At 38.5% G+C, this 27,338-nt stretch overlaps 1 protein-coding gene across 1 annotated transcript in view; it reads right to left on the bottom strand.

Annotated features, from left to right (window-relative positions):
- Positions 1-27,338, bottom strand: part of LOC106875646 (citrate synthase, mitochondrial) — a 54,145-nt gene that overhangs the window by 21,382 nt on the left and 5,425 nt on the right. The window contains exons 2-3 of the mRNA XM_014923884.3: positions 3,706-3,762; positions 247-354 (exon numbers count right to left, since the gene is read on the bottom strand). Of these exons, the coding sequence (XP_014779370.2) occupies positions 247-354; positions 3,706-3,762 (165 nt within the window). The remainder of the gene's footprint in view (positions 1-246; positions 355-3,705; positions 3,763-27,338) is intronic.

Genomic DNA, 27,338 nt, shown 5'->3' on the forward strand with positions numbered 1-27,338 from the left:
ATCATCAAATTCTCAAAGCTACAAGATAATGCATGATTAATTCAAAACAACGTGGATAAATATTACATTTCACAGAATAATCTGAATGCTAAAGGGTTAATAATGACAAAGTCTATTTTACTAAATTCATTATTTCTAAAATTAATCGAAACAAAGTGTGTTTCAACAGAAAAACAGTAACAAAAGGGCTAAATGATAAAGAAGACTGGATTAGAGCTAATCCTGGGCTTAATAGTAACAACATACCTGGTCAACCGTAACTTCACCAATCTTGGTATTGCCATATTGTTTACGGAACTCGATGACTTCTTTTTGTTTTTCAGGGATTTTCTTTTCTAATACATCTTTTAAATTCTGAAACCAAACAAATGGATAAAAATTAATAATAATAATGTTTTAGATTTTGAAGGAAGCACAAGCAATTTCACAAAAGGCACCCATGTCGGTGCCACATCAGGAGCACTTGTGCCAGTGGCATGTAAAGGGCACATAAAAGACACCCACTACACTCTTGGAGTGGTTGGCATTAAGAAGGACCTCCAAATGTAGAAACCAAGCCAAAATCAGACTGGAGTCTGGTATAGCTCTGTGGCTTACCAGCTCCAGTCAAACTGTCCAACCCCTGCCAGCATGGAAAATGGACGGTTGATGATGATGTACACACATGAAAGGAACTTCTGCCTATCAAATTCAATCGCAAGGTTTTGGTCAGCCAAAGGCTATAGCAGAAGACATTTGGCTAAGGGGCCATGCAGTGGGACTGAGCCCCAAACCATGTGGTTGAGGGCATCAACTTGTACAAACCATGCCAAAACAGACAATTGGAGCTTGCCGCAGCTACCAGGCTGGCCAGCTCCTATCAAAGTGTCGAACCCATGCCAGCTTGAAAAACAGACTGGTACTTATTTTATCAACCCTGAAAGGATGATAGGCAAAGTCAGCCTCAGAAAATGTAGACCAAGGGTGGGGAAACTTTTTAGTGTGGCAGGCAAAAGGTTCCAAAACAAAAGAGTCCATGGGCAGATCACAAGTTCTAACTCTTATATCTGTGTAACTCTTGTATATATATGGATGTATAATTCGATATACATTAATAAAAATAAGTTTAACACATTAAATTAACACGAAACATCTTCATTAATGCCACCACTGAATTTAGGATGTTTATATATCTTTATGAGGTATTCTATATTCTTCAGCTTGAGTGTAGTTGGGTCTGAAGGGGGTAGCACAAACATAGCAATATGTGTTTTATAGCGGAAACAAAATTTCCGTTCAAATGAGAATTACCAGACGATTTTCTGTTCGAGCCTAACCTTTTTAAGTCATAGTGGAAACGTGACCTATGTCACAAAGAGGAATATGAGTATTGTATAAATTTTATGATTGAAAAACTTTACTTTATTTTGTACATACGAATATGCCAACCTGTGGGTGCAATTGCACCCGTGGATTGGGGTTTCCCCACCCCTGATATAAACATGAAATGCTACTAAGCATTTCATTTGGTATGCTAACAATTCTGACAACTTCATAATAATATCAATAATATGCCACCTTAATAATCATCATCATTAACATCCATTGCCCATGCTGGCTTGGGTTGGATGGTTTGACTGGATTGGCATGCTGCACCAGACTCCAGTCTGATTTGGCATGGTTTTCTATGGCTAGATGCCCTTCCTATTGCCAACCACTCTGCGAATGTAATGGGTGCTTTTAGGCACCACTGGCATGACACCAAGGTGCATTTACATGCCACCAGCACAGGTGCCAGTTTGTGTGACACCAGTATATGCCACAACTGTGATTTTTCTCGGTCTGATGCGTCTTCTTTCGGTTTCCATCGACAAAATTCACTCACAAGGCTTTGGTCAACCCAAGGCTATAGAAGATATTTGCCCAAGGTGCCACTCAGTGGAACTGAACCTGAAACTATGTGACTGGGAAGCAAGCTTCTTACCACACAACATTGCCTGTGCCTGATGACAAATATGATATATTCTGTCCAACCCCATAACAATCAGATATGAAGTGCATCAGTGACAGGTCAGTTAGAAAAAAGAAAAAAAAACTAATGCAATTGTTAGTAAAATGTTAGATATTAATTTTTTAAAAAAATGAAATAAGACAAAAACACCAATTCATACTATACACAAATGTGTGGGCATGCGGTTAACAAGTTCAATCTTATTGTAGGAGTCCTAGTTCAAATCCAGGCCAAAGTCAAGTGTCCGCTCCAATCCAGGCCTCAGATCAATCAAATTGTTTTCCTAGTTGAGAATTGTATTGTATAGCGTGGAAACGTAGCAGGTGGATAGTAGGTGTCCTACAGTGGTACAATTTATATGGTACCACTTACAAATCATTTCAACTCTTCAGCATATCCGGTCAAGATATTTAACCTTGTTTTACGTTGAAACTAGTAGGGTCCAGCCTCTCACCTCAACTCTACAATGTCATTCTAAATTTAAACAATCACATTGAAATCTCTAAACTACAAAATACTGCATGATAAATTCAAAACAATATATAGGCACAGGCATGGCTGTGTGGTAAGAAGCTTGCTTCACAACCACATGCTTCCAGGTTCAGTCCCACTGTGTGGCACCTTGGGCTAAAAATCTTCTGTTATAATCTTGGGCTGACCAAAACCTTGAGAGTGGATTTGGTAGACAGAAACTGAAAGAAGCCCATCATATATATACTGAACTACAAAAGAAACGTCATACTGTAAAAGATTATTTCACACACAATATTGAGATTATGTGGACTTCAAGGTAATTTGACATCAGGAAGATGTTCAACCATATTATTTTTTGTTGACTCCATGCCAGTGACACGCAATGGGGGATGCCCGTGCCAGTGACAAGCAAGGGGTTGCTTGTGCCGGCGTCACGCAAGGGGTTGTCATGCCGGCATCAAACAATGGGGTGCCAGTGACATATAACAGACCCCAGTGCACTGGCATTCGGAAGGGCATTCAGCTGCAGAAAGCATTCCAAAACAGACAACGGAAGCCTGCTGCAGCTCTCCAACTTAGCAGATCTGGTTAAACCAGCTAACACATGCCAGCATGGAGAGTAGATGTTAAATGATGATAATTACGAAGGAGTCTCTTGAACAGGAAAGATAAGTGAGCTGAGAGAGCTTCTCAAACTAAACAGGGTTATGAAGCTAAAAGCTACCGACTGAACCAGTAAGAATGTCAATAATAGAGCAATCAACAAGGATGCTGCTAAATGATGCAAACTCTAGGGGTATGTTTGTGAGTGAAGTAGATGAGTGTGGGGAGCAACAAATGAGTGAGTACACACAACTATGTCGGAGAGAGAGAGAGACCGAGTGTACACAGCTGTGTGTGTGTGTGTGTGTGTAGGTGAATTGTTACAAGTGAGCAAGAGCATGTGGTTTGAGGGAGTGTGTGAGTGTGAGTGCATGCAAAGTGTGAGGGAGTGCATGTGGTGAGTAAGTGTGTGTGAGTGGTGTAAGAGTGAGAGTGCATGCAAAGTGTGAGTGAGGGTGCGTGTGGTGTGTGTGTAGTGAGAGTGCACAAGGTGTGTGAGTGTGTATGGTGTGTGTGTGTGTGTGTGTGTGTGTGTGTGTGTGTAGTGAGAGGGCACATATGCGCAAATGGGAGTGCATGAGTGTGTGTGAATAAGTTATGCCAAACCAGAAATCAGAGGCTCATAAAAAGCTACTTACAGTACTTGGTGCTGTAGTAAAAGTTCTTATCTTACATTGCTTCAAGTGTTGTATATTCTGGAAGAGAGAAAGTATTTTATTTTAGAAATAATAATTATACAATGTACAGATAATTATAAAATAACTCAATGAAGGAAGTAGTGTAAAACCAATAAAGATGATTAAAGCTGAACAAATTCAGCAATAAAATTATAATATAGTTTCTTTTTTTTTTTTTTTTGAATCCTTAAACATAATTCTGACATAAAATAATAGGCTTCATTCATTTTCCATCTACCAGATCCCACTCACTAGGCTTTGGTCAACCTAAGGCTATAGTAGAAGACACTTGCCCAAGGTATCATGCAGTGGGACTGAACTCAGAAGTATGTGGCGGGAAGCAAACTTCTTACAGTCAGACCAATGCCTGTAGCAATTAGCATATAATTATTTTAATTAAATATTGGCTCAATGGCAGATACCAGAACTTTACTTTTATTCTAAGGCAAACCACCTGTCTGGCGACAGGGTTAAATTATTAATGCTAAGGTGGGTGGGACAAGGTAGGACAATGGTTGACAAAATACCACACAGTGTTTACATCACTGTATATAGAAATACAGTGAAGGCATGTGACTTAGTGGTTACAGGTAATTAGCTAATGATCATAAGATAGGGAGTTTAGTGCCTGGCAATGCATTGTGTCCTTGAGCAAGACACTTTATTTCATGTTGCTCCAGTTGACTCAGCTGGCAAAAATGTGTAATATCCATATTTCAAAGGGCCAGCTTTGTTACATTCTGTGTCCTGCTGAATCGCTCTGAGGTCTACATTAAGAGTACACATGTCTGTGGAGTGCTCAGCCACTTACACATTAATTTCATGAGCAGGCGGTTTTGTTGGTCGGATCAAGTGGAACCTTTGTCATCAGAACTGACAGAGTGTCACAACAAAAAATATAGAAATACGGTAATGTCTGCCAGCATTATCGATTGCATATATACACTTCATAGGGAGCACTCCCAAACCCTATCCTGCAGCAAATTTAGCATATAAACAAAACACTCTATGTATGTGTGATCAGTAATGCTTACATTACAACAACTATTTTTAATCGGTAATTTAATTAATTTATTACACCGAGTGTAATAACTCATGCTTTAATGTATGTATTAACCAATTTTGCAGTTAAAACACGCTTTTATTTCTATTAATATAAAAAACAATAAAGAATTTGGTAAAATGACTGTCAATTATTAACCTTTTAATGCCATATCCAGCCTAAATATTCTAGGACAAAGGGCCTCTTGCTCAGGGTAAAAGGCAGACTGTATGACACGTGTGCAAACAGCCATGCTACATGTCAGTGAAACATGGGCCATGACTGTTGAGGGAATGCGTAAGCTTGCAAGGAATGAAGTCAGTATGCTCCACTGGATGGGTAATGTCAGTGTGCATACACGACAGAGTGTAAATGCCCTTGAGAGAAAAGTTGGACATAAGAAGCATCAAATGTGGTGTGCAAGAGAGAAGACTGTGCTGGTATGGCCATGTGTTGCATATGGATGAGGAAAGTTCTGAAAAAGTGTCACACCCTAGCAGTAGAAGGAACCTGTGGAAGAGGTGGACCCAAGAAGACCTGGGATGAGGTGGTGGCAAGTGGCCGAGACCTTTGGAGATATGCTGTGCTTGAGAAGACCCGGCAAGCCAGGTGAGACTGTAACTGTGGCCTATGCCAGTGCAGCATAACGGGACCATTTAAGAGTACCCTTCAATCATTAGGTAATAAACTGCACTTGAGTCAAGGGAAGTCATTGTTGTGGCCGATGCCAGTCCTGCCTGATTGGTTTCTGTGCCGGTGACACTTAAAAAGCACCCTTTGAGCGTGATCGTTGCCAGTGCCACCTGACTGGTCCCAAACTGGTGGCATGTAAAAAGCACCATTCAAGCATGGTCAATGCCAATAGTGCCTGACTGGCTCCTGTGCCAGTGGCATGTAAAAAGCACCCACTACACTCTCGGAGAAGTTGGCGTTAGGAAGGGCATCCAACTGTGGAAACTATGCCAGATCAGATTGGAGCCTGGTGCAGCCTTCTGGCTTGCCAGCCATCAGTCAAAACTGTCCAACCCATGCCAGCATGAAAAGCGGATGTTAAACAACAATGTGTGTGTGTGTGTGTGTGTGTGTGTGTGTGTGTGTGTGTGTGTGTGTGTATAAACACACCACGTGAAAAATATTTGAATTTTAAACAAGAAAATACAAAATTAAAATGTGGATAAATAGATAGACTGAAACAAACAAACGCACACACAGTTATTTGTGTTATTCAGCTACTTTAATGACATATGAAACCATCCTTCCATCTGACAAACCCACACACACACCTACAGAAAACCTACTGTTTATAGACATGGCCATACAGGATACATATATATATACTCACTCATTGTTTTACTATTAAACGCTCAGAACTATCGAAGCATTGTTTACAATGACACCTATTCAGGTCATATACACACTACTGTCTTACTATCACACTTATTATGTAACGAACATACGTATGGAGAATACGTATATACATACAAGGAACACATACACACACACACACACACACACACACACACACACACATGCTATTGTTTACTATGAGATACATAAGTACAAATACACACACACACACACAAATATTTGCATAAATTACAAAATTAGGTATAAATTGAAATATTACAGAAACGGTGGTGGAGATGGTAAAGTAAACCCTAATCCTGAAGTAAATGCATAACTGCTGCAGCTGCTGTTGTCACCACCACAAAGTCTGTGTTTAACTAGTTCTTTTTGTATAACCATAGGTCAACCCTGATAAGCAATGTCTGTAATGATCAAGGATATTGAAACCATATCTTCTACTCAAAGTACCTTTAGATTACATTATCTAATATGGCTACAACCTCCCACCCACCTAAAAAAAAAAAAAACAGAAGCTAAAATGTAGTTTGAGAGAGATTTGCTGTAGTTTCTAGCAAATCAACCACATAAAGACTAACTTCTCCATTACCCAGCAGCAGTAGCAGTAGTAGTAGTTTAACCATGTAGCATTTAAACTGGCCAAATCCAGTTCACATATCCTGCTTGCTTTATGTTCATACTGGTCAGATCTCTCACACCTACCCAACAATGTCATTCTAAAAATAAACAATCATTTCATCAAACTCTCAAAGCTACAAGATAATGCAAGATTAATTCAAAACTCTGCAAAACAAATAAGCATTACAGTTGACAAAGTAATCTGAATGCTAGCTGAAGGGTTAACCCCCATTCCCCATGGCCCAGGTCAGTCTTCCACCAGCTAATCAATCATCTAATCCCATCCATTTTTTATCTATGGACCCCTTTGATTGCTATTTTATTCTGGTGGACTCCCATAGCCATTCAATGTTTAAAACTTAGTTTTGAAGAAACTTCTTCCAAAATTCCTATTTCATTTTTCACCTTTTCACTTGTGGAGGTTGAACCCTGTCAAATGTTAGAGAAAGAAACCCAGCTGTTTCTTGCAATAATTACATCCAAAGCAAACATTTTTCAGGAGCCCTTAAAATACTATTGTGGGTCCCTAATTTACTATTTTGCTGCATGGATCCCCAAAAATCTTATATGGATCCTCAGGGACCATAGGGATCCTGGCTGAGAACCATTGATCTAAGATATTCCTGCCCCTAACATGACCATTCCATCTCTTCAGACTAAGTTCACCTTGGATAACATTATCCAAAATGTCTTTATTTTATTTTTTTTTTTATGGTAAAGTGTAATTTTTTTTTTGAGACTTGGCAGTTTTTTCTAACAGTTTGGAGTTGACAAACTGGTAGAGTGTCATAAGAGCATTGAACAGAATTCCTTGTGCTACTGGTTCTGGCTGTCTGAGTTCAAATCAGGCCAAGGTCAATGAATTAAGTATTATTCAAGAACTGGAATCAACACTACTACTCTCTAGGTTGGAATCAACTGCATTACATGTGGTTTCAGGTTCAGTTCCACTGCATGGTACCTTAGGTAAATAGGTTCTACAAGGTGCATTCCAGAAGTTTTTAGGAAAGGCATTAATTTCAAAGAAGTAGAAAACTTCAATCTCTTTCAAAGTCGGATCTTCTGACTTCAAAGCACTTTTTGTAGAGCTTCGGCCACTTCATGAAGATTCCATGTCAACCAATGCTGAGTGTGTGAGCGAGTGTGTGTGTGACTCATACCACAACACTGAATTGGCAACCATGTTTGTTTATGTTGCTGTAACTTAGCAGTTCAGCAATAGTGGCCGACAGAATAAGTACCAGACTTAGATCTTTGAGTCCTGCTCATAGAGTCCCTCGCTAGATACAGAGACAGAGTCGAGGGAGGGGTTAGCAACCTGTTCTCATAGAAAAACCTCCCAAAAATCATCCTCAAAAAAAAAAATCATTCAAGGACAGAACAGTGTTCATTGGAGCATGAAAGAGAAGAAAAGAGTAAAGAAATAAATAAAAATACTAAACCAAGCCAAGACTTAAATTGATGCATCTAGACAGGGTTTAGTGGCTCAGCCCTAATGTGTTTGGCCTGTTCGTCTGAAAGGATTAATGAAATGCATAAATATATAATAAATATTTAGTGTGAAGTGGCGAGATGACTCAAGTAGAACATTGCTGATTACATTGATGTATTTATTGTGTATAACTGATGCTCATATGTATATATATATTATCAGTCGAAACTCTCAACAGATCTGCTCAAACAAGCTGTCTTGACAAGGATACAACAAGTGTACTGCTTGTCATCATCATCACTTCAAGTCCACTCTCCATGCTGGCATGGGTTAGACAGTTTGACTGGAGCTGATAAGCCAGAGAGCTGCACCCGGTTCCAGTCTGACTTGGCTCGGTTTTGACAGCTGGATGTTCGGCAAAAGTGACGGATAGAATAAGTACTAGGCTTACAAAGAAGAAGTCCATTTGTTCAACTAAAGGCGGTGTTCCAGCATGGCCACAGTCAAATGACTGAAACAAGTAAAAGAGTAAAAGAATATATATGTGCATATATCTTTGTTTCTCCCTTACTACCACTGCTTGATAACCAGTGTTGGTCTGCTTACGTCCTTATAACAACTCCGCAAAAGAGACGGACAGTATATGTACTAAGCTTGAAAAAAAAAAATTCTTGGGTTGATTTCTTCAACTAAAACCCTTTAAGGCAGTGCTCCAGCATGACCACAATCGGATGACTGAGACAAATAAAAGAATAAAATGAACACTATTTTAAGAAAACAAAAGCCACAAATAATAATGTCCATTTAGTACAAGGTATACACGGAAGAGATAAATCAAGTAATTTTATCAACTTGATTAAAATAAATTATAAGTGCTTTTATCTATTTTGAAAACACACCCACTCTTCCTCGTGCAAAGATATGCTGAGCCACAGATACAATCAACACAGCTACATAGCCACACAGGTATAATGCAGATAAGTACATAGATGCAATTACATGCACCCATAGAGAGCAGTTCCACACAAACACCGATATGGTGAGTGACAAACTGACATCTCTACACCTACACACACAGATAAATAGACACCTGTACACAAAACAAGCCCCTACACACACACACACACACAGAACCACACCTTTACTGAGCTACCGCCCTACAAACACAAGGCATACACATACCAATCACACACATACAAAGATTCACACATTTATACATATACAGATAAAAAAACTGTACACAAAACAAGCCCCTACACACATACACAGAAGCACACATTTACACTCTCACACACATCTTTATGAAGCTACCATCCTACAAGCAGAAGACACACATACCAACCACACACATACAATCACAAAGAACCCATTCACACATTCAAGCCACCACTCTATAAATACAAGTCACAAAAAGAAAAAGAACCCCTACACAGTCATACATACCAATAGACAGACACTGGTACACAAAACAAGCCCCTACACACAGAAAAACACCTTTACACACACATACACATGTACTGAGCTACCACTCTACAAACCCAAGACACATGGGTACACACAGAAAGAACCACTGCACATATTCACATTTATACACACACACACAGACAGCTATACACAAAACAAGTCCCTACATACACACACACACACCTTTATACAATCTTTCACACTTATATCAAGCCACTCTACAAATGCAAGGCATTCACACAGAAAAAGAAACAACCCCTACCTACAAGCAATCACACATTTATACACATACATATAGACAGACACCTGTAGAGAAAATAATCCCCCCTGCACACCACACACACCCAGACAGTCACACCTCCATACAATCTCTCACACACCCATACCACCAATACAGAGCTATCACCCTACAAACATAAGACACATACCAGCCACACAAATACTAAACCATCTAATTGAGAGGCATCAGTGTAAATGTCAGCATATTTGTTGGTCTCCTTACACACTCTCTTACTCTCTCTCTCTCTCTCTCTCCACACACACACACAATGACACAGAGGTCAAATCACTCCTGCACACTATCATAGTGAGGCATTAAGTGATTCCTTAAAGGTCACCTTAAACACAGAGCAATGCCTTGGGAGTGAAATTGCATAAACAACAACTGGGTGAAAGCCCTGTGTGTGAGCCACTTGAAACGGCCGTAATGCATCACTATTTGATATCCTGTTGCTTATTTTGATATATATATATATATATATATATATATATATATATATATATATATATATATTGTTGTATTTGGGGATGGTCATGTTGCCAGTTTAGCCAATAAAAACACATGCACTGTATATTTGGTGTTAATTTGCTTCAGCTTTATTTTATATTAATCGTATTTCAGCCAGAGTCCTTTCGTCACACTTCTGTGACCTTTGCTTTCTTCTTTCTCTTTTTTTGTGTGTCCCTCCTTACTGACGATCAGCCATTAATACAAAATGACTGATCGTTAGTAAGGCGGGACACACGAATAAGATCTGGCCCAAATACGATTAATATAAAATAAAGCTGAAGCAAATTAACACCAAATATACAGTGCGTGTGTTTTTATTGGCTAAACTGGCAATATGACCATCCCCAAGTACAACAATATCTGTTTCAACACACGATTACACATCAAAAATCTTGCAAAACGAATATATAAACATATATATATATTTACACACACACACATACAAACATGTATACAAATGTCTATATATATATATATATATATATATATATATATATACTTTTTTACTTTTTCAGTCATTTGACTGTGGCTATGCTGGAGCACCGCCTTTAGTCGAGCAAATCAACCCCAGGTCTTATTCTTTATAAGCCTAGTACTTATTCTAACGGTTTCTTTTGCCGAACCGCTAAGTTACGGGGACCTAAACACACCAGCATCGATTGTCAAGCGATGGTGGGGGGACAGACACACACACACACATATATATATATATATATATATATATATATATATATATAAAGAATAATAAATGGAGCAAAACGCATTGCTCCATTTATTATTATTATTTATATCAGCTCAAAATACATCACTTTAACATGGTATTTCTACCCAGTAACCGAGTATAATATCCCAGTTTTTGTGTGATTTTTGCTACCCTGGTAACTATTAACATATTTGCATTATCAAAGTTTTTCAACCAAGATAATATTAATATATACATAAATATATATATTATATATATATATATATATATATTTATGTATATATATATATTTATGTATATATATATATTTATGTATATATATATATATATATATATATATATATATATATATATATATATATATATATATATATATATATATATATATATATATATATATTTATGTATATATATATATATATATATATATATATTTATGTATATATATATATATATATATATATATATATATATATTTATGTATATATATATATATATATATATATATATTTATGTATATATATATATATTTATGTATATATATATATATATATATATATATATTTATGTATATATATATATATATATATATATATATTTATGTATATATATATATATATATATATATATATTTATGTATATATATATATATATATATATATATATTTATGTATATATATATATATATATATATATATATTTATGTATATATATATATATATATATATATATATTTATGTATATATATATATATATATATATATATATTTATGTATATATATATATATATATATATATATATATATATATATATATATATATATATATATATATATATATATATATATATATATATATATATATATATATATATATATATATATGTATATATATATATATATATATATATATATATATATATATATATTTATATATATATATATATATATATATATATACACACACACATAAATGAGAGAGAGAGAGAGAGAGAGAGAGAGAGAGAGAGAGAGAGAGAGTGATACATGCACATATGTAGACACACACACTTTTTTCTTTCAACATAAAAGCTTTTTCTCTTTTCACCAGATGTTTTATTTAAGCAAACACATGGCCCACCTCATCCAACAAGTTAATCCCATGCATACTAACCTGCCAAATATGTAGTTCCACTAGGTACATACCAATGCTCTCTCTTAAGAAAGTTAAAAACTATTTAACTACTAAAATCTTAATACAACCAATACAATAAATAACATTACAGCTATTTTCCTACTTAAATGTTACCAAGTATTTTAAGATCACTTTGAAAAGTTCATTGAAGCATACAGACGTCAGAGGTTATTGCTCTCCAAATATCCTATTACTCTACTAAGGTTGTCTCACTGGTAAATTTGCTTCATAAAAATTCAGAATACACAAGGCATAAAAGGTGTTATGAAATGATATTGCTGCATTGTGAATGTCTAGGCCAGGAATTTTATTCTTATTTTTTCATTACAGATGTTTGTTGCTCTGGCAACACACAATTTAGTGGTTAGGGTGTTGGACTCCCAATCATAAGATTGTGCTTTGGATTTCTAGGCAGGACAATGCATTGTCTTCTTGAGCAAAACACTTCACTTCACATTGCTCCAGTCCACTGTAGAAATGAGTACCACTATGGAGGTGCACAACTTAGTGGTTAGGATGTTGGATTCACAACCATAAAATTGTGGTTTTGATTCCTGGTCCAGGCCGTGTATTGTGTTCTTGAGCAAAATATTTCATTTTATGTTACTCCAGTCCACTCAGCTGTAGAAATGAGTTCAGCCTGGAGAGGGATGGGCTTCTCATCCTAGATACGTTGCATGGCTGCAGTGCCCCAATGACCCGCAAGAGGTTATGGGACTGAACTTGTCTCATTCTGTACCTCTTTGTGAAAGGCTGCTCATAAATGTTTGCTTCTATCTGCCAGTTTGAGAATGGATTCCATAAGTTTTATGAAAAAAATAATTTCTGTACAGCTAATAAGAGGAAGAACATTTATAAGAATAACCCTTTAGCATTCAGGTTTTTTCTGTCAAATGTAATACTTGTTCTCTCTCTCTTTACTCTTTTACTTGTTTCAGTCATTTGACTGGGGCCATGCTGGAGCACCACCTTTAGTCGAGCAAATCGATCCCAGGACTTATTCTTTGTAAGCCTAGTACTTATTCTATTGATCTCTTTTGCCAAACCGCTAAGTTACGGGGTAATAAACACACCAGTATCAGTTGTCTAGAGATGTCAGGAGGACAAACACAGACACACAAACATACATACATATATACGACAGACTTCTTTCAGTTTCCATCAACCAAATCCACTCACAAAGCTTTGGTTGGCCCGAGGCTATAGTAGAAGACACTTGCCCAAGGTGCCATGCAGTGGGACTGAACCAGGAACCATGTGTGTGTGGAGGGGGGAACTGAATTTCTGCTCAATGAAGTAAACAGGACAAGTTGGAATTAAGTGCTCTACCCAGAGTCCACAACACACTGGCTATATTAAGACCTGACCTTTATGATTAATATTAGTCAATAATAGTAATTAAACCATAACCTTTAAGCTCCACAGTGATTACATATTGACATACATGGAGTTTATTAAGACAACATTACTGCTCTCTAATTATTTTATGTACACATCAATGCACAGACCATGTGTTTTAACATACATCTACAGGTTTACTGGGTGTGCAGTAAAGCATATCACTACTTTTAATTCTTTTTTCGTCCATAAAAACCAACATCCTGAGATTTGGTTTCATCTCTTCTTCCATTCACAAGTTCCCCATATAGCATCTGTTTAGGGATCCTGCTATCCTTCATTCTAATAAGGTGTCCAGTCCAACGTAACTGCTGCTTGTGCACCATTGCCTCAATACTCAGGATATTGGCTGTCCTCAGGACCTGTGTATCTGGAGTTTTTAAGGTCCAGCCAACATTTAGAATGTGTCTCAGACATCTCTGATGGAAGCATTCAAGGACCCTTACACGACTTTTGTAAAGGGTCCATGTCTCACATGAGTAAAGGAGCGATGTTAGTACACATGCACGGTACACAGCAATTTTTGTCCGCCTTGTGATGCCATGCTGGGACAAGACATGAGACTGGAAGGAAACAGTTGCTCTCTGCAGCCTGAAAGATATTTAAAACATTGAGGGAGCAAGAACGGCTGAGTATACCACCCAGGTAGACAAACTCGTCTACTACTTGTCAATAATGTTCCTTCAACCAAGATAGCTGGTTCCACAAATGGATTTCCAGGTGCAGGTTGGAACATTACAACAGTCCTAGCCAGGCTAATGCTGAGTCCAAATGCCTTGCAAGAAGCAGAAATACGATTCATGAGTATTTGCATGTCATCCACTGCATGAGTGACTAAGTCACAGTCATCTGCATAAAGGAGGTCACGAATATATACATGCACACACACATGTGCATGTACTCCACCTAGGTGCATACGTGCATGCACACACACACACACACACACATGCACAGATATGCAAACACACTAACTCGATACTAATGAAAGTTGTGTCGATAGAAAGGACAGTAATACAATCAGAAATTGCCACCACCACCGTTACAAGTATTCAACCTGAAGATGTTATTTTCAACTAGGTCAATGGTTATTGATTTCAACTACTACAACTACTACACACTACAATATATAGATATATTTATATATATATATATATATATATATATATATATATATATATATATATATATAAATAATAGCCTAATCCCAGAACCACTCTCTCACAACAAAACTGAAAAATAAAAAACTATAAATTACTAACCCTACCAAGACCACCACCACTACATGACACCCCCCCCCCTTTCTCTCTCTCTCAATGTGTGTATTTAAGGAAGGTATTTTGTCAAGTAAACAAGTGCTGCTGTTTGGTAATTGAATTATATACCATTAAACTGCAGGTTGGATATTTAAGTAGGATGGATATTTAGGTATACACACATGCATTAACATACATGGATGTACGAGAGCGCCAGCTGTGGTGTACACAGGGATGTATGTATGTTTCTAACAGGGTACTCGAGAATCTGAGTACCTTCTAAGAGTAATCTATAATCAAGTGTGTGTATGAGCGCAGGTGTGTGTGTGTGTGTGTGTGTGTGTGTGTGTGTGTGCCTCTAAGTGTCTGAATGGAAACATGCACATGTATGTGCATGTCTTGATAAAAAATTGCATAACAAATATTAAATTTTATTTTCTAGCCCAAATTAATTGAAGGGCCTAGAAAGCTAGCTAGTAATATTGATTGAACCCACACCACCAGCCTTGAAATATATTTTAAATACAAAAAATAAATTTTGTTTTAAATCAATCAATTCTTTTATCCCATGATGCCTCAGCTGTCATTACAAATCAACAGAACACTGCCACCACCAATACCTCACCCTCGTTCTTTTCTTGCTGTTATTGATTTAGAGATATTCAATCTCAAGAACATTGATCTCTTTACATCTCTTGAAGGGCATATAAAAGGTCCTCAGAATCTAACTTTGTTTTGCAACCAAGAGGTTGCAGAGCCCAAAATCACTGCATGGATCCTCAAGTAAATAAAATGCCTTTTACCATAGATTTAAGTCAACTGATGCCTTGTGAGTGAAACTTCACAAGTCTGTTAGGAGGACAGTACCAGTAATTCAAAAGGTTCAGCACTGTTACATTGTGTCAGGCTGACTCAGCCTGAAAATTATGTCAAGGGGTCACATATCTGTTGTATACTTGGTTATTTTGCATCTTATTCAACAAGTAGGTCATTCAGTTGCTCAAACAACTGGATGCTCATGTAACCATTTTCGATGGGAGAGACCAGCTAAAACATCCTATCGGTGCTGGGGACCCAAATAAAAAGCCCATGCCAATACAACATAAAAACACCCATTACACTTGTTGGCATTATGAAGGGCACCCAGCTATAGAAACCAAGCCAAAACCAACAATGGAACCTGATGCAGTTCCTCAGATTGCCAGATCTAGCCAAACTGTCCAACCCATGCCAGCATAGAAAACGGACGTTAAATGAGGATCTCTCTCTCTCTCTCTGTCATACATACATATAAAATATATATATATATATATATATATATATGTGGCTATGTGGTAACAAGTTTCCTTCTCAACCACATGCTTTTGGGTTCAGTCCCACTGCATGGCACATTGGGTAAGTGTCTTCTACTATAGCCCCAGGCCAACCAAAGCCTTGTGAGTGGATTTAGTAGACAGAAACTGAAAGAAACTCATCATGTGCATGATGTGTATGTCTTTGCATTTGTTCCCCCCCCCTCCCAGCACTGTTTGACAACCATTGTTCATGAGTTTACATCCCAACAACTTAGTGGTTCAGCAAAAGAAACTGATAGAACAAATACCAGGCATCAAAAAAAGTACTGGGATCAATTCATTCATCTGAAATTCTTCAAGGCTGTAGACTCCAACATAGTTGCGGTCTACAAACTGAAACAATAAATAAAGAAATATATAAATTATCATCAACAGAAGTTACAAAGTGAATCAAGGGCCGAGAGCTTTGTGCATGGCACTTGCCAAACTGGTTTCAGATTAGTAGAACTTTATTTTTGAAAACTGAATTAAATGACAAATATAATTATCCATGAATTACAAGGTCACAGGAATAGCACACATGTATCAAATAGTTTGCTTGTTAAGCAGTTCAATAAACGAATAAGAAAAAAATAATGTAAAAAGCTTCTAAGCACACATGTATGCATATACCTATGTATGTAAGCAAGAGGGATTAAACAATCCAGATGCTATCCATAAGGTTTATAGGTTTTAATTATAGTATCATAGGCATTCAGCTGACCCCCCCCCCCCCCGCCTTGTTATTTTGAATTGTAGCACCACTTGCTTTAATTAATGCCTACCAGTCCTTATTTAACCCTTTAGCATTTAAACTGACCATATCCAGCCAAACTACTCAATCTATTTTATGTTCAAAAGACCAGATTCAACCTTTCATACTTACCCTACAATATTATTGTAAAAACAATCACATCATTGAAATCTCCAAGCTTAATGCAAGACTACTTTTCTTATCAATGTGAATAAACAAGCATTCAGGGAAAAGGTGAATGAGTGGCCGAATGGTTTTCTGCATTCAGTTCTGCTCTTCTGTATAATAAAAGCTAATAATAGATTTATTTGTATTTATAAGATAAGGGGAGGAAGATAAGGAGACTGAGTAGAGAGTATTCACAAAATGCATGTATTGAGTACTTGCATCTCTCTCTAGTTCTCGTTTGCAGTTTGAAACATGTGAGTGTTTATGGTCATGTTCATAGAAAAAAGAAAACAAGTTGATTTCTTCATCATCATCATCATCATCATCATCATCGTTTAACGTCCGCTTTCCATGCTAGCATGGGTTGGACGATTTGATTGAGGACTGGTGAAACCGGATGGCAACACCAGGCTCCAGTCTGATTTGGCAGAGTTTCTACAGCTGGATGCCCTTCCTAACGCCAACCACTCAGAGAGTGTAGTGGGTGCTTTTACGTGTCACCCGCACGAAAACGGCCACGCTCGAAATGGTGTCTTTTATGTGCCACCCGCACAAGCCAGTCCAGGGGCACTTGCAACGATCTCGCTCGAAAATCCTACGGGAGCCAGTCAGGTAGTACTGGCAACGGCCACGCTCAAAATGGTGCATCTCATGTGCCACCCGCACAAGAACCAGTCCAGGGGCACTGGCAACGATCTTACTTGGCTTGCCGGGTCTTCTCACGCACAGCACATTTCCAAAGGTCTCGGTCAGTAGTCATCGCCTCGGTGAGGTCCAATGTACGAAGGTCTTGCCTCACCACCTCAGCCCAGGTCTTCCTGGGCCTACCTCTTCCACGGGTTCCCTCAACTGTTAGGGTGTGGCACTTTTTCACGCAGCTATCCTCATCCATTCTCACCACATGTCCATACCAGCACAATCGTCTCTATTTCTCAATTGAAATCCACCCCACTATCCACTTGATGTTGAAGTGTATACTCCTGTGTCTGTGTGTTCGAGCGAGCACTCTTGCATGCGTATGATTCGTTTTAGATTCACAAGAGTGTGTGTATACAGGCCTATGAGAAAGAGAGAGAGAGAATAGTTATAAAATCCAGCAGAAACACCAACGTATACCACCAGTAGGAAGCATAGATTCCGATTGTTGCACATGTGACACGTCAGTTGCTCCATGAGCAACATAGGAGAGAGAACATAGCACTAAACCTTGTTCACCAATTCACATATATATATATATATATTTATCTATATATATATATATATATATATATATGTATTCTTTTGTCTCAGGCCATGCTGGAGCACTGCCTTTTAGTCAAAGAAATCAACCCCTGGACTTATTTCTTGTAAGCCTGGTACCTATTCTGTCTCTTTTGCTGAACCGCTAAGTTACAGGGACATAAACACACCAACATCAGCTCTCAAGCGATGGTGGGGGAACAAACACACACACACACACATGATTATACACATATATAACAGGCTTCTTTCAGTTTCCGTCTACCAAATCCACTCACAAGGGTTTGGTTGGCCCGAGGCTATGGTAGTCAACACTTGCCCAAGGTGTCACACAGTGGGACTGAACCTGGAACCATGTGTTTTGGAAGCAAGCTTCTTATCACACAGCTACGCCTGCACCTATAATATTGGGCCATCCCATAAATAATGTGGGTTTTTTCAATTGCATGAACTAAAAGTCAGAGGGGGACAGGATAAACTACCTCTATCAACTTGCTATTAAAGCAGGTAGTAATTTTACCTTCTCCTTATTCTTAGTATAATTTTTGAAGAGTGCAGTTCGATTTAAGTTATATTTTCAAAGCTGTAATGGAAGTGAGAAAGGAGCATATTTGGCATATTTTGCTTTATGAGTTCAATAAAGACAACACAAAGTGCAAGGAATATTAATGCAGTATATGAGAATCAGACAATAAGCGTAAGCCAGTGTCAATGGTGGTTCCAGAAATTGGAAGTTGGAAACTACAGCTTAGATGAGCCTCATCCTGGAAGATCTGTAGACCTTAACGAGGACGTCCTGCAAACCCTGGTGAAACAAAATCCCATTGTAACTGTTGAGGAACTAGCAGAAAGGCTTGGATTTGGTCATTTAAGTCAGTGCTAAAAGAAAAATGACCATCTTTGGTTTCAAGATGAAAGGTGTTCTTCCATCAGGATAATGCTTGGTCACATACAGCGAGGATAACATTCAAAAGGCGGGAACAGTTTGAATGGGAAATGATGTCCCACGCACCATATTCGCCAGACATTGCCCCATCTGATTCTCATTTATCCTGCAGTCTTCAAAATCATTTGGATGGAAAAAATCTGAATTCTGTAAACAGACAAGTGGATTTTGGAAGAGGGGCCTTGCAAGTCTACCAGAGAGAGGGAAGAGCATTGTAGAAAATGAAGGAGAGTATATTTTAGATTAAAAAAGAATTTTGAAAAATGAAAGAAGTATAAAAAACTGCATTATTTATGGGACGACCCAGAGTATATATATATATATATATATATATATATATATATATATATATCGATAAATGTCCAAATTTTGGTTGGTAGGAATATAGCTTCCAAGTGGGTGCTGTAGTCACTTTTATCAGTCATTAATACTCGTTAATTATAGCCTCAGTCCAACCAAAGTCAAATAATTTCAGAGGCCACAAATAGCTCACTTTTGAAGCAAGCATATAATAATTATTATAAGCTTTAGGCTTCTAAGCGTTCATCGTATATTGGCTATAAAAAATAGTCTAATATTGGGGCATATAAGCCCTCAACAGAAGATGGGAATTACTCTGTGTGTGTGTGTGTGTGTGTGTGTACTCCATGTACTTTGTTGACATAGTATGAGTATTGTGGTAAAAGGTAATAATAATAGTGTAGTGTATGTCGGGTAGAATGTTGAGGTGGTGGTAACAGCAATAGTAGCTGTAATAGTGCCAATAGGGCAGTGATGGTGACTGTGTTAGTGATCGGGTGCTAGTAGCTATTATTTAGTTCCAGATCAATCAAGTCGAAAGCGGACTTATGATCCAAGACGTTCCTGCAATGATTTTTGTTTTGTTTTTGTTTTTTTACTACAGCAGTTTGATATGAGGGAGCGGTGGCTCCTTTTCCTAGTAGACTGAGCAACCACGTGGTCGGGAGTGTGTTCTGTTCTCCCTCCCCCCATCCACCTACGCGCGCGCGCGCACCTTAGCCTTAACCGGGTTGATCTATAATCAAAAGCCTTCCGGTTGTGATCACACCATCAACTTTCATATACTAGGAAGCGACAAATATATTATTCACTGTGCTTTCAAAGAGAAGCACGATGTGACTCGAGGAAGACTCAGCTGCACTTTCTAGCAAATTGAACGACCACCCAGAAACTCCTTTGAAATAGTATTGAATGATGTTAGCAGCGATAGTTGTACGGTAGTGGTGATAACAGCTGTGTGGTGGTGGTGGTGGTGGTGGTGGTAGTATTTGAAAAGGCAGTATACAAGTGATAGCTGTATGGTGGTGATGGTGGGAGTGACAGTTATAAATGGTGGTAGCCGTGGATGTTATAGTGGTAGAGATAATTACGATGGTGGTGTCAGTGTTGCTGCTGTTTAAAGTGCCTCTTCATCTTCCCCACCGCCGCGGCCACCGAGGGTCAAGGTTAGGGATAAGATGAATGAGTGCCTTTTTTTACTTAAGACATAGTAAGTATATATCTAGCACTACATTATTAGCTGTATCCTGCCTTTTCAAGTAAGGGCGCAATTTTGGCTGCTATTTTCTGAGCAAGTCCTTCCACTTGAAGGTCTCCCTAGTGTCAGAGCTGGTAATGGTAGTAGCGGTGGTAATAGTAGTAGTAATAATGATAGAAGTACAATGAAGATGGTAGCAATGCTAGGGAGACGGCGACAGTACTGATGTGAAATATGAGGGGAGGTGAAGGGGGAAAAAACAGGAAATCAGAAACTTGTCAGAGTGAGGGCGAGGGAGAGGCGAACAATGACGAATAGCATCCAAGTCGTTAGCATCTCCCTCCCTCCCTCCAATATTTCCCCTTACTCAACCACATCTCTTCCCGCCCGGCAATACAACACTCAAACCCACCCATCCACCTCCCATCGCTTCCACCATCATCATCATAGAGCTTTCTCACGTGAAGTCTCTACAATGATCATTTAATACACTAGAAATAACAGTCAAATCGACTTAAAATGCAGCATGATATATTAAAACTAAGGATACACTGAATGGTGTGTGAGAGATTTTATGTAAGATATATGTATAAAAATGAATAATTAAATAAATAAATGATCTCAACTGGAATGTTTTTTTGATCAGAACCGGCCTAGGATTAAACAACCTCGCCATATCTCCCCCTCATCACTACTAACCACATCGCTCTCTTCACCATCACCACATCTTCACTACTACTACTACCACCACCTCCTCCTCCTCCTCCTCCTCCGCATTTAACCTTCAAAATCTCGACCCTGTAAATATTGACTCTCCTTCTCTCTAAATAAATAAACAGTCACCTTGGAAAGAGCTGAAACTGTCTGGTGGAGATGGGGGGGGGGGCTGAAAAACCAACCACTGAGGCTGCAATGAACATAAAAACTGCTACGATACCAAATGACATCTATTTGGGATTGCTATCAACCCAAGTAGAAAACTAGTACAAAATAAAGAGTAATTCGGAGACTGTATCGTGGGTTTCTTGGAGAAATAAGCAAAAAGAAAGCAGCTGGTGTGATTCTTATCTCCAAACTGTAAGAAAAGGCTCTCTTCGGGGCTTCACAGCAAGACTAAATACATATTAATCTATGAAGAGGTGTAGTAAGAGAGGGAGAAGGGGAGTCGCCCCTGGGTGCATTAGTCAAGGGGAACAAAATTGCATCTGACGTATTGGATTGCCCTTGTTCAGTCCACTGCAGGACCAAGGGGCCTCAGCAGGTACTCTCCACCAACCATAGTCTGATGTGGAGGCCATTTGTTCGATGAGCCTATTCTGTCACACTAGTTTGACATGGAAGAGTTGTGCAGTTTTTAATAGTTATACCCAGAAGTAGTTACGTTGATTACATCACCCTCAGAGGTCAACTGGTACTTATTTTATCAACCCTGAAAGGATGAAAGGCAAAGTCAACTTCGGTGGAATTTGAACTCAGAATGTAAGGAGAGACGAAATACCACGAAGCATTTTCACCTGGTATGCTAACGACCCTGCCAGCTTACTGCCTATAATGCCTGTTAATTAAAGTAGGGTGGGACCCTGGGTGCTGAAAAGTTTGCTGTATAGAGATTGTCGTTTTATTTATAATCTACACTGTATTAGTAGTTCAGTAGTTAGAAATTATTATCGAATGACTTGCTAGAAATAGCAACAATACGGCTGAAGAAAATACTTCAAGAGACTGTTAAGCATATGTAAATACAAATATGGCAGGGTCTTCACTTTCACGTATCTATCATCATTATCAGTTGGTTTAGCTTGCTTGGAAACTTTAAAGTTGCAAATGCCATCCATCTCGGTCCTGCATTATTTGAGGGAGATCTCTGAGAAGGCATCTAGTGTGTGGTGAGTTGGTCGACATATGTTGTGATCAGACGACCTGCTCATGTACAGCGTTGCTTTGACACCCATAGCAGTAGGTCACTTGGCCAGCTCTTGTTTACTAGCCACCAATGTCCTGCAAAGTGCAAGTGCCTTATGATTGTGGAAAGTGTAACATCTCCATACAGCTGTTTCTTGGAAGGATGAGATCTCCCAAGATATGTGGCTAACCATTTATTTAAATATCAACTTTTCTGTTTAAGAAGCTTAGCTTGATTATATTAAATTAAGAAAAGACAGCCATAATATCATAACAATAAATGCTTTATAACACTGGAAATAGACAGGAGATCTCCATACAGCTATTTCTTGGTGGGTTGAGTTCTCCAAGATACGGTTTTAAGACTGCTCTTAACATTTGGGAGTAAGTTCCATCTACCTGGGACTCCAGTTTTATGTAACTGTCCAGGCTGTTTCTCCATATAAAAGGACTGACTCTACTGCTGCATGGAAAAAAAATCCTCTTAAAGTTGTCTGACATGTTATACAGTGAGATGAAAAACTGATTAACCCTTTTGAGACACAAGGTATTTTGGTATGTGTAGCCAGAAAGACCAAATATTTTTTTCATTTGAGAAACATCTACTGAAAGACGATCTCTGATTAGCTATTTCACTCCCAAACCAACCATTCAAAACATTTGTCCCATCAGGCCAATGGACCAGCCTCAAAGTCATTTCAGCTTGTATCACTTGGGTTGATCAATCAGCCTGGGTGTCTTGAAGGTGATGGTGCAGTTATATCCTGGGTCCAGCAGAGTGCAGGGTCCGCAACCAGCTGATCAGGGATACTTTTGATTCAGGTAGATTCATTGGAATAGGTGGAGTGGGGGGGGTCTGAGAAGCATATGGCAAATATGTTTTGGATGAGGAAAAGTTGTAGAGATAAGAATGAAAGTCAGTAGGCTTGTAATGAGTGGAAGGAGGTGAACAGGTGGATATTGTTAATCAAGTAATGAAGGTGTCAGATAACATACAAGTAAATTCTAAGGTGAAATAAGAATTAAATGAAAGAGATGAGCGCATTGAGTTATTGTTTGGTAAACACAGTAGCACTGACTTGGTCATCAATCTAATGACTGTACAGATCAGAGGTGGGTTCTGTGAACTGAGTCAAGATTTGATCCTCATTGCAGCTCTACAATTACTGGTTTGCATAACTGAAGTGCATCTTGGTTCCTATAGTGACACCTGGTGACTTGATTGTAAAATACTCTACAGAAGGAAAAGTAATGAAAGGTTAGAAAGAGTTGAGCTTAGTGTTTAAGTGTGATAGGACTGGGTACAGGTGGCCTAGGAAGCCTTTAAGGGTTGATAAAGCTGTCACTGTGAGGGATAACTGTAGATTGGTTTCATGTCCATGCATGTGTGTGTACACACACTCACAGTGTGTGTGCGTGGGTGTGTATATATCGGTTTGGTGGGATATGAAAGGCTTAGTCCACTTTGAACTTTTAAACTGAAACTAAGCGATAACAAAGGAGATCTACTGTGAGCAGCTTGAGTGACTTAAGTCAACACTAGAAGAAAAACAACCATCTTTGGTTTCAAGACAAAAGGTGTTCTTCTATCAGGATAATGCTCGGCCACATACAGTGAAGATGACCTTCCAAACACTGGAGCAGTTTGAATGGGAAACAATGCCCCACCCACCATATTCACCAGACATTGCCCCATCTGATTATCATTTAATCTGCAGTCTTCAAAATCATTTGGACAGAAAAAATATGAATTCTGTAGACGAGGTCAGAACAGTATTGGAGGAGTATTTTTTGTCACGGACTAGTGAATTTTGGAAGAAGGGCCTTGCAAGTCTACCAGAGAGATGGAAAAGCATTGTAGAAAATGAAGGAGAATATAGCTTAGAGTAAAAAAGAACTTTATCTTAATTTTGAAAAATAAAAGAAGTATTAAAAAAACCCTCATTACTTATAGGATGGCACTATATGTGTGTGTGTGTGTGTGTATATATGTGTATATATACGAGGTCTGATCAATAAATATCCGGACTGTTGCCATAGTGATAAAGCTAAAACAATCAGAGTGAAACCACTTGGCAAAGATTGACCTTGAACTCTGCTGTGCATATGCACACTAAGTTTTAACGTACTACCTCACTTCTGCTTGGAGGGGAGGTGTGGTGCACTGTGTGATCATTGCATTGACCATGACAGAGAACATTGTCATGGCAATACCTGCTCAGAGGCCTATGCAAAGTTGCAGAAAGTGTATGAAGAGGAATGTATGAGCCGTACATAAGCGGACGAGTGGTTCAAACATTTCCAAGATAGCTGCAAAAATGTCGATATTGACAAACGTTTTGCGAGACCCACAACCTGCAGAGCTGATAAAAACATGGCAGATGTGTGTGCGACTGTGAGGGGAAACTGTCGAATCACCGTCCATGAATTATCAGAGGATGTGCAGATTAGTTATGGTCTACTTCAGTCTATTATCAACTGAAGATTTGGGTGAGACGTGTGTCTGCCAAGTTTGTGCCAAAACTACATTCAGCTGACTGAAAAGACAGTCAGGTTTTGGTTGCACAAGATCCCCTTGATTGTGTCGAGAATGATGAAAACTTTGTGTAGGCCACTTCACGGATTTTCACCTATCGGGGGGGGGGGGGGGGGTAACAGCCGCGATAGTCGAGAGATTACTATATATATATATGTGTATATATATATATATATATATATATATATATATATATATATATATATATATAAAGGGTGAATTCACAAAAAAAACAACAGACTAAGACAGGTGGTGTAGAAAACACATAGATGTGTTAGTATAACTCTCGGGAATTGAAAAGTCTTTAACGTTTCAAGCTTACGCTCTTCACCAGAAAGGAACACAGAAAGAAACAAGGAGAGAAAAAATGTGTGTAGTGCTTAGCGATCTCTTCAGCTATCGGGCCATTAACTGAAGAGATGCCGGCGTAGGTCCCCCCACCCCCGACATCCGAAACTCGGAGTTTTATCATGGCTGCCGAATAATTGTCACATATTATATTTACATACATATAACAGCTCGAGATTGCAGAAGACACTTGCCCAAGATGCCACGCAGTGACACTGAATCCGGAACCATGTGGCTGGCAAGCAAACTTCTTACCGCACAACCTTTCTTGCGTGGTTGTACAAAACAGGAATTTTTTTTTTTTTTTTGAATCTTCCTAATTCCTTGTCGATAGTGAGAGCTAACCAGAAACTCTATTTCTTTTCTTCTTTTCCTCGTAAAAACGTTAAAATCAAAATAACTTTCTAAATTTGGAACTTTCCCTGTCGAAAACAGGAATCCAAAGTGGGAGGGGGGGCTACTTATTTGTCTGGAAATTACCAGTGTCAGTTTTTCCATATTAGTGTGCGATTGAAATCGCTGAGTATGCGTATGTGGATACACACATATATGCATAAGCCTATCCAATTATAAACATCTACATAAAGTACACACATATACGCACAAATTATCCACGAGTTATATAACATGGCTAGATACAAATTTAGTATTCACATGTCCGTAAGAGCGGTACTACTAAAGCAGCGCGGACCCGAACGCGTAGTCGCGCTAGCTAGTCGTGAGTGGTCGATCCTAACCCTAAACACGTATTCATTTGCACACGCGGGTTAGGGATAGGGTTAGGGTTAGGGTTAGGATCGACCACTCAAGACTAGCTAGCGCGGACGCGCGACTGCGCGTTCGGGTCCGCGCTGCTTTAGTAGTACCCGTAAGAGCTGCGTGTTTTGAAAGAGTAACATGCATAGAATAATTATGTAAGCTACACACACACACACACACACACACGGTATAGAACCAGCCCGAGAGATTTTTACTGACATATATGTACTAGACATTTATATACATTCAATCTAGAGTGAGGTTTAAATATAGGTAAAGTGTATGTACATGTATGTATGCTATGTGAGTGCTTGTGTGTGTGTGTGTGTGTGTGTGTACACACACATAAAAAGTGGAGTACCGCCTCCGTGAATACAAAAAGAAAATGTAGAGTACTGCCTTGATACATTATCACCAGTCTATTTAATTCACTCCTACAAATCCCGCCACCGAAGTTGAATATCCTTGCAAGAGGAAGGTGAAATTCACAGACAAGATACACACACGCACATACACCAAGTCTACACGTAATCTTCATGTTTTCGAACATTTCCTAAGGTCATTAAATTAATTATTACTTAACATGCTTAAGAGAGAGAGAGTACTTTTTTGTTCATTGTAGCCAATGTGTGTGTGTCTACAACTATAATATATATGACATCCGTACAAAAGAGTAATGACTATAATAAAGCAAACGAAACGTGAGGAAGAGGGAGAGACAAGGAGAAGGGAAAACTATGTAAAAATGGAAGAAACAATACATATATATAGAGAGAGAGAGTAAAAATGTTAAGCGTGGGCGAGAGATGAAAAACTGACATGAGATGAAAGTTAGCTAACTTAACAAGATGAAAGGATGTTAAATATTCTAG

This window comes from Octopus bimaculoides, chromosome 27 (genome assembly GCF_046866305.1).
Source record: "Octopus bimaculoides isolate indiv1 chromosome 27, ASM4686630v1, whole genome shotgun sequence".
Classification (NCBI taxonomy): Eukaryota; Metazoa; Mollusca; class Cephalopoda; order Octopoda; family Octopodidae; genus Octopus; species Octopus bimaculoides.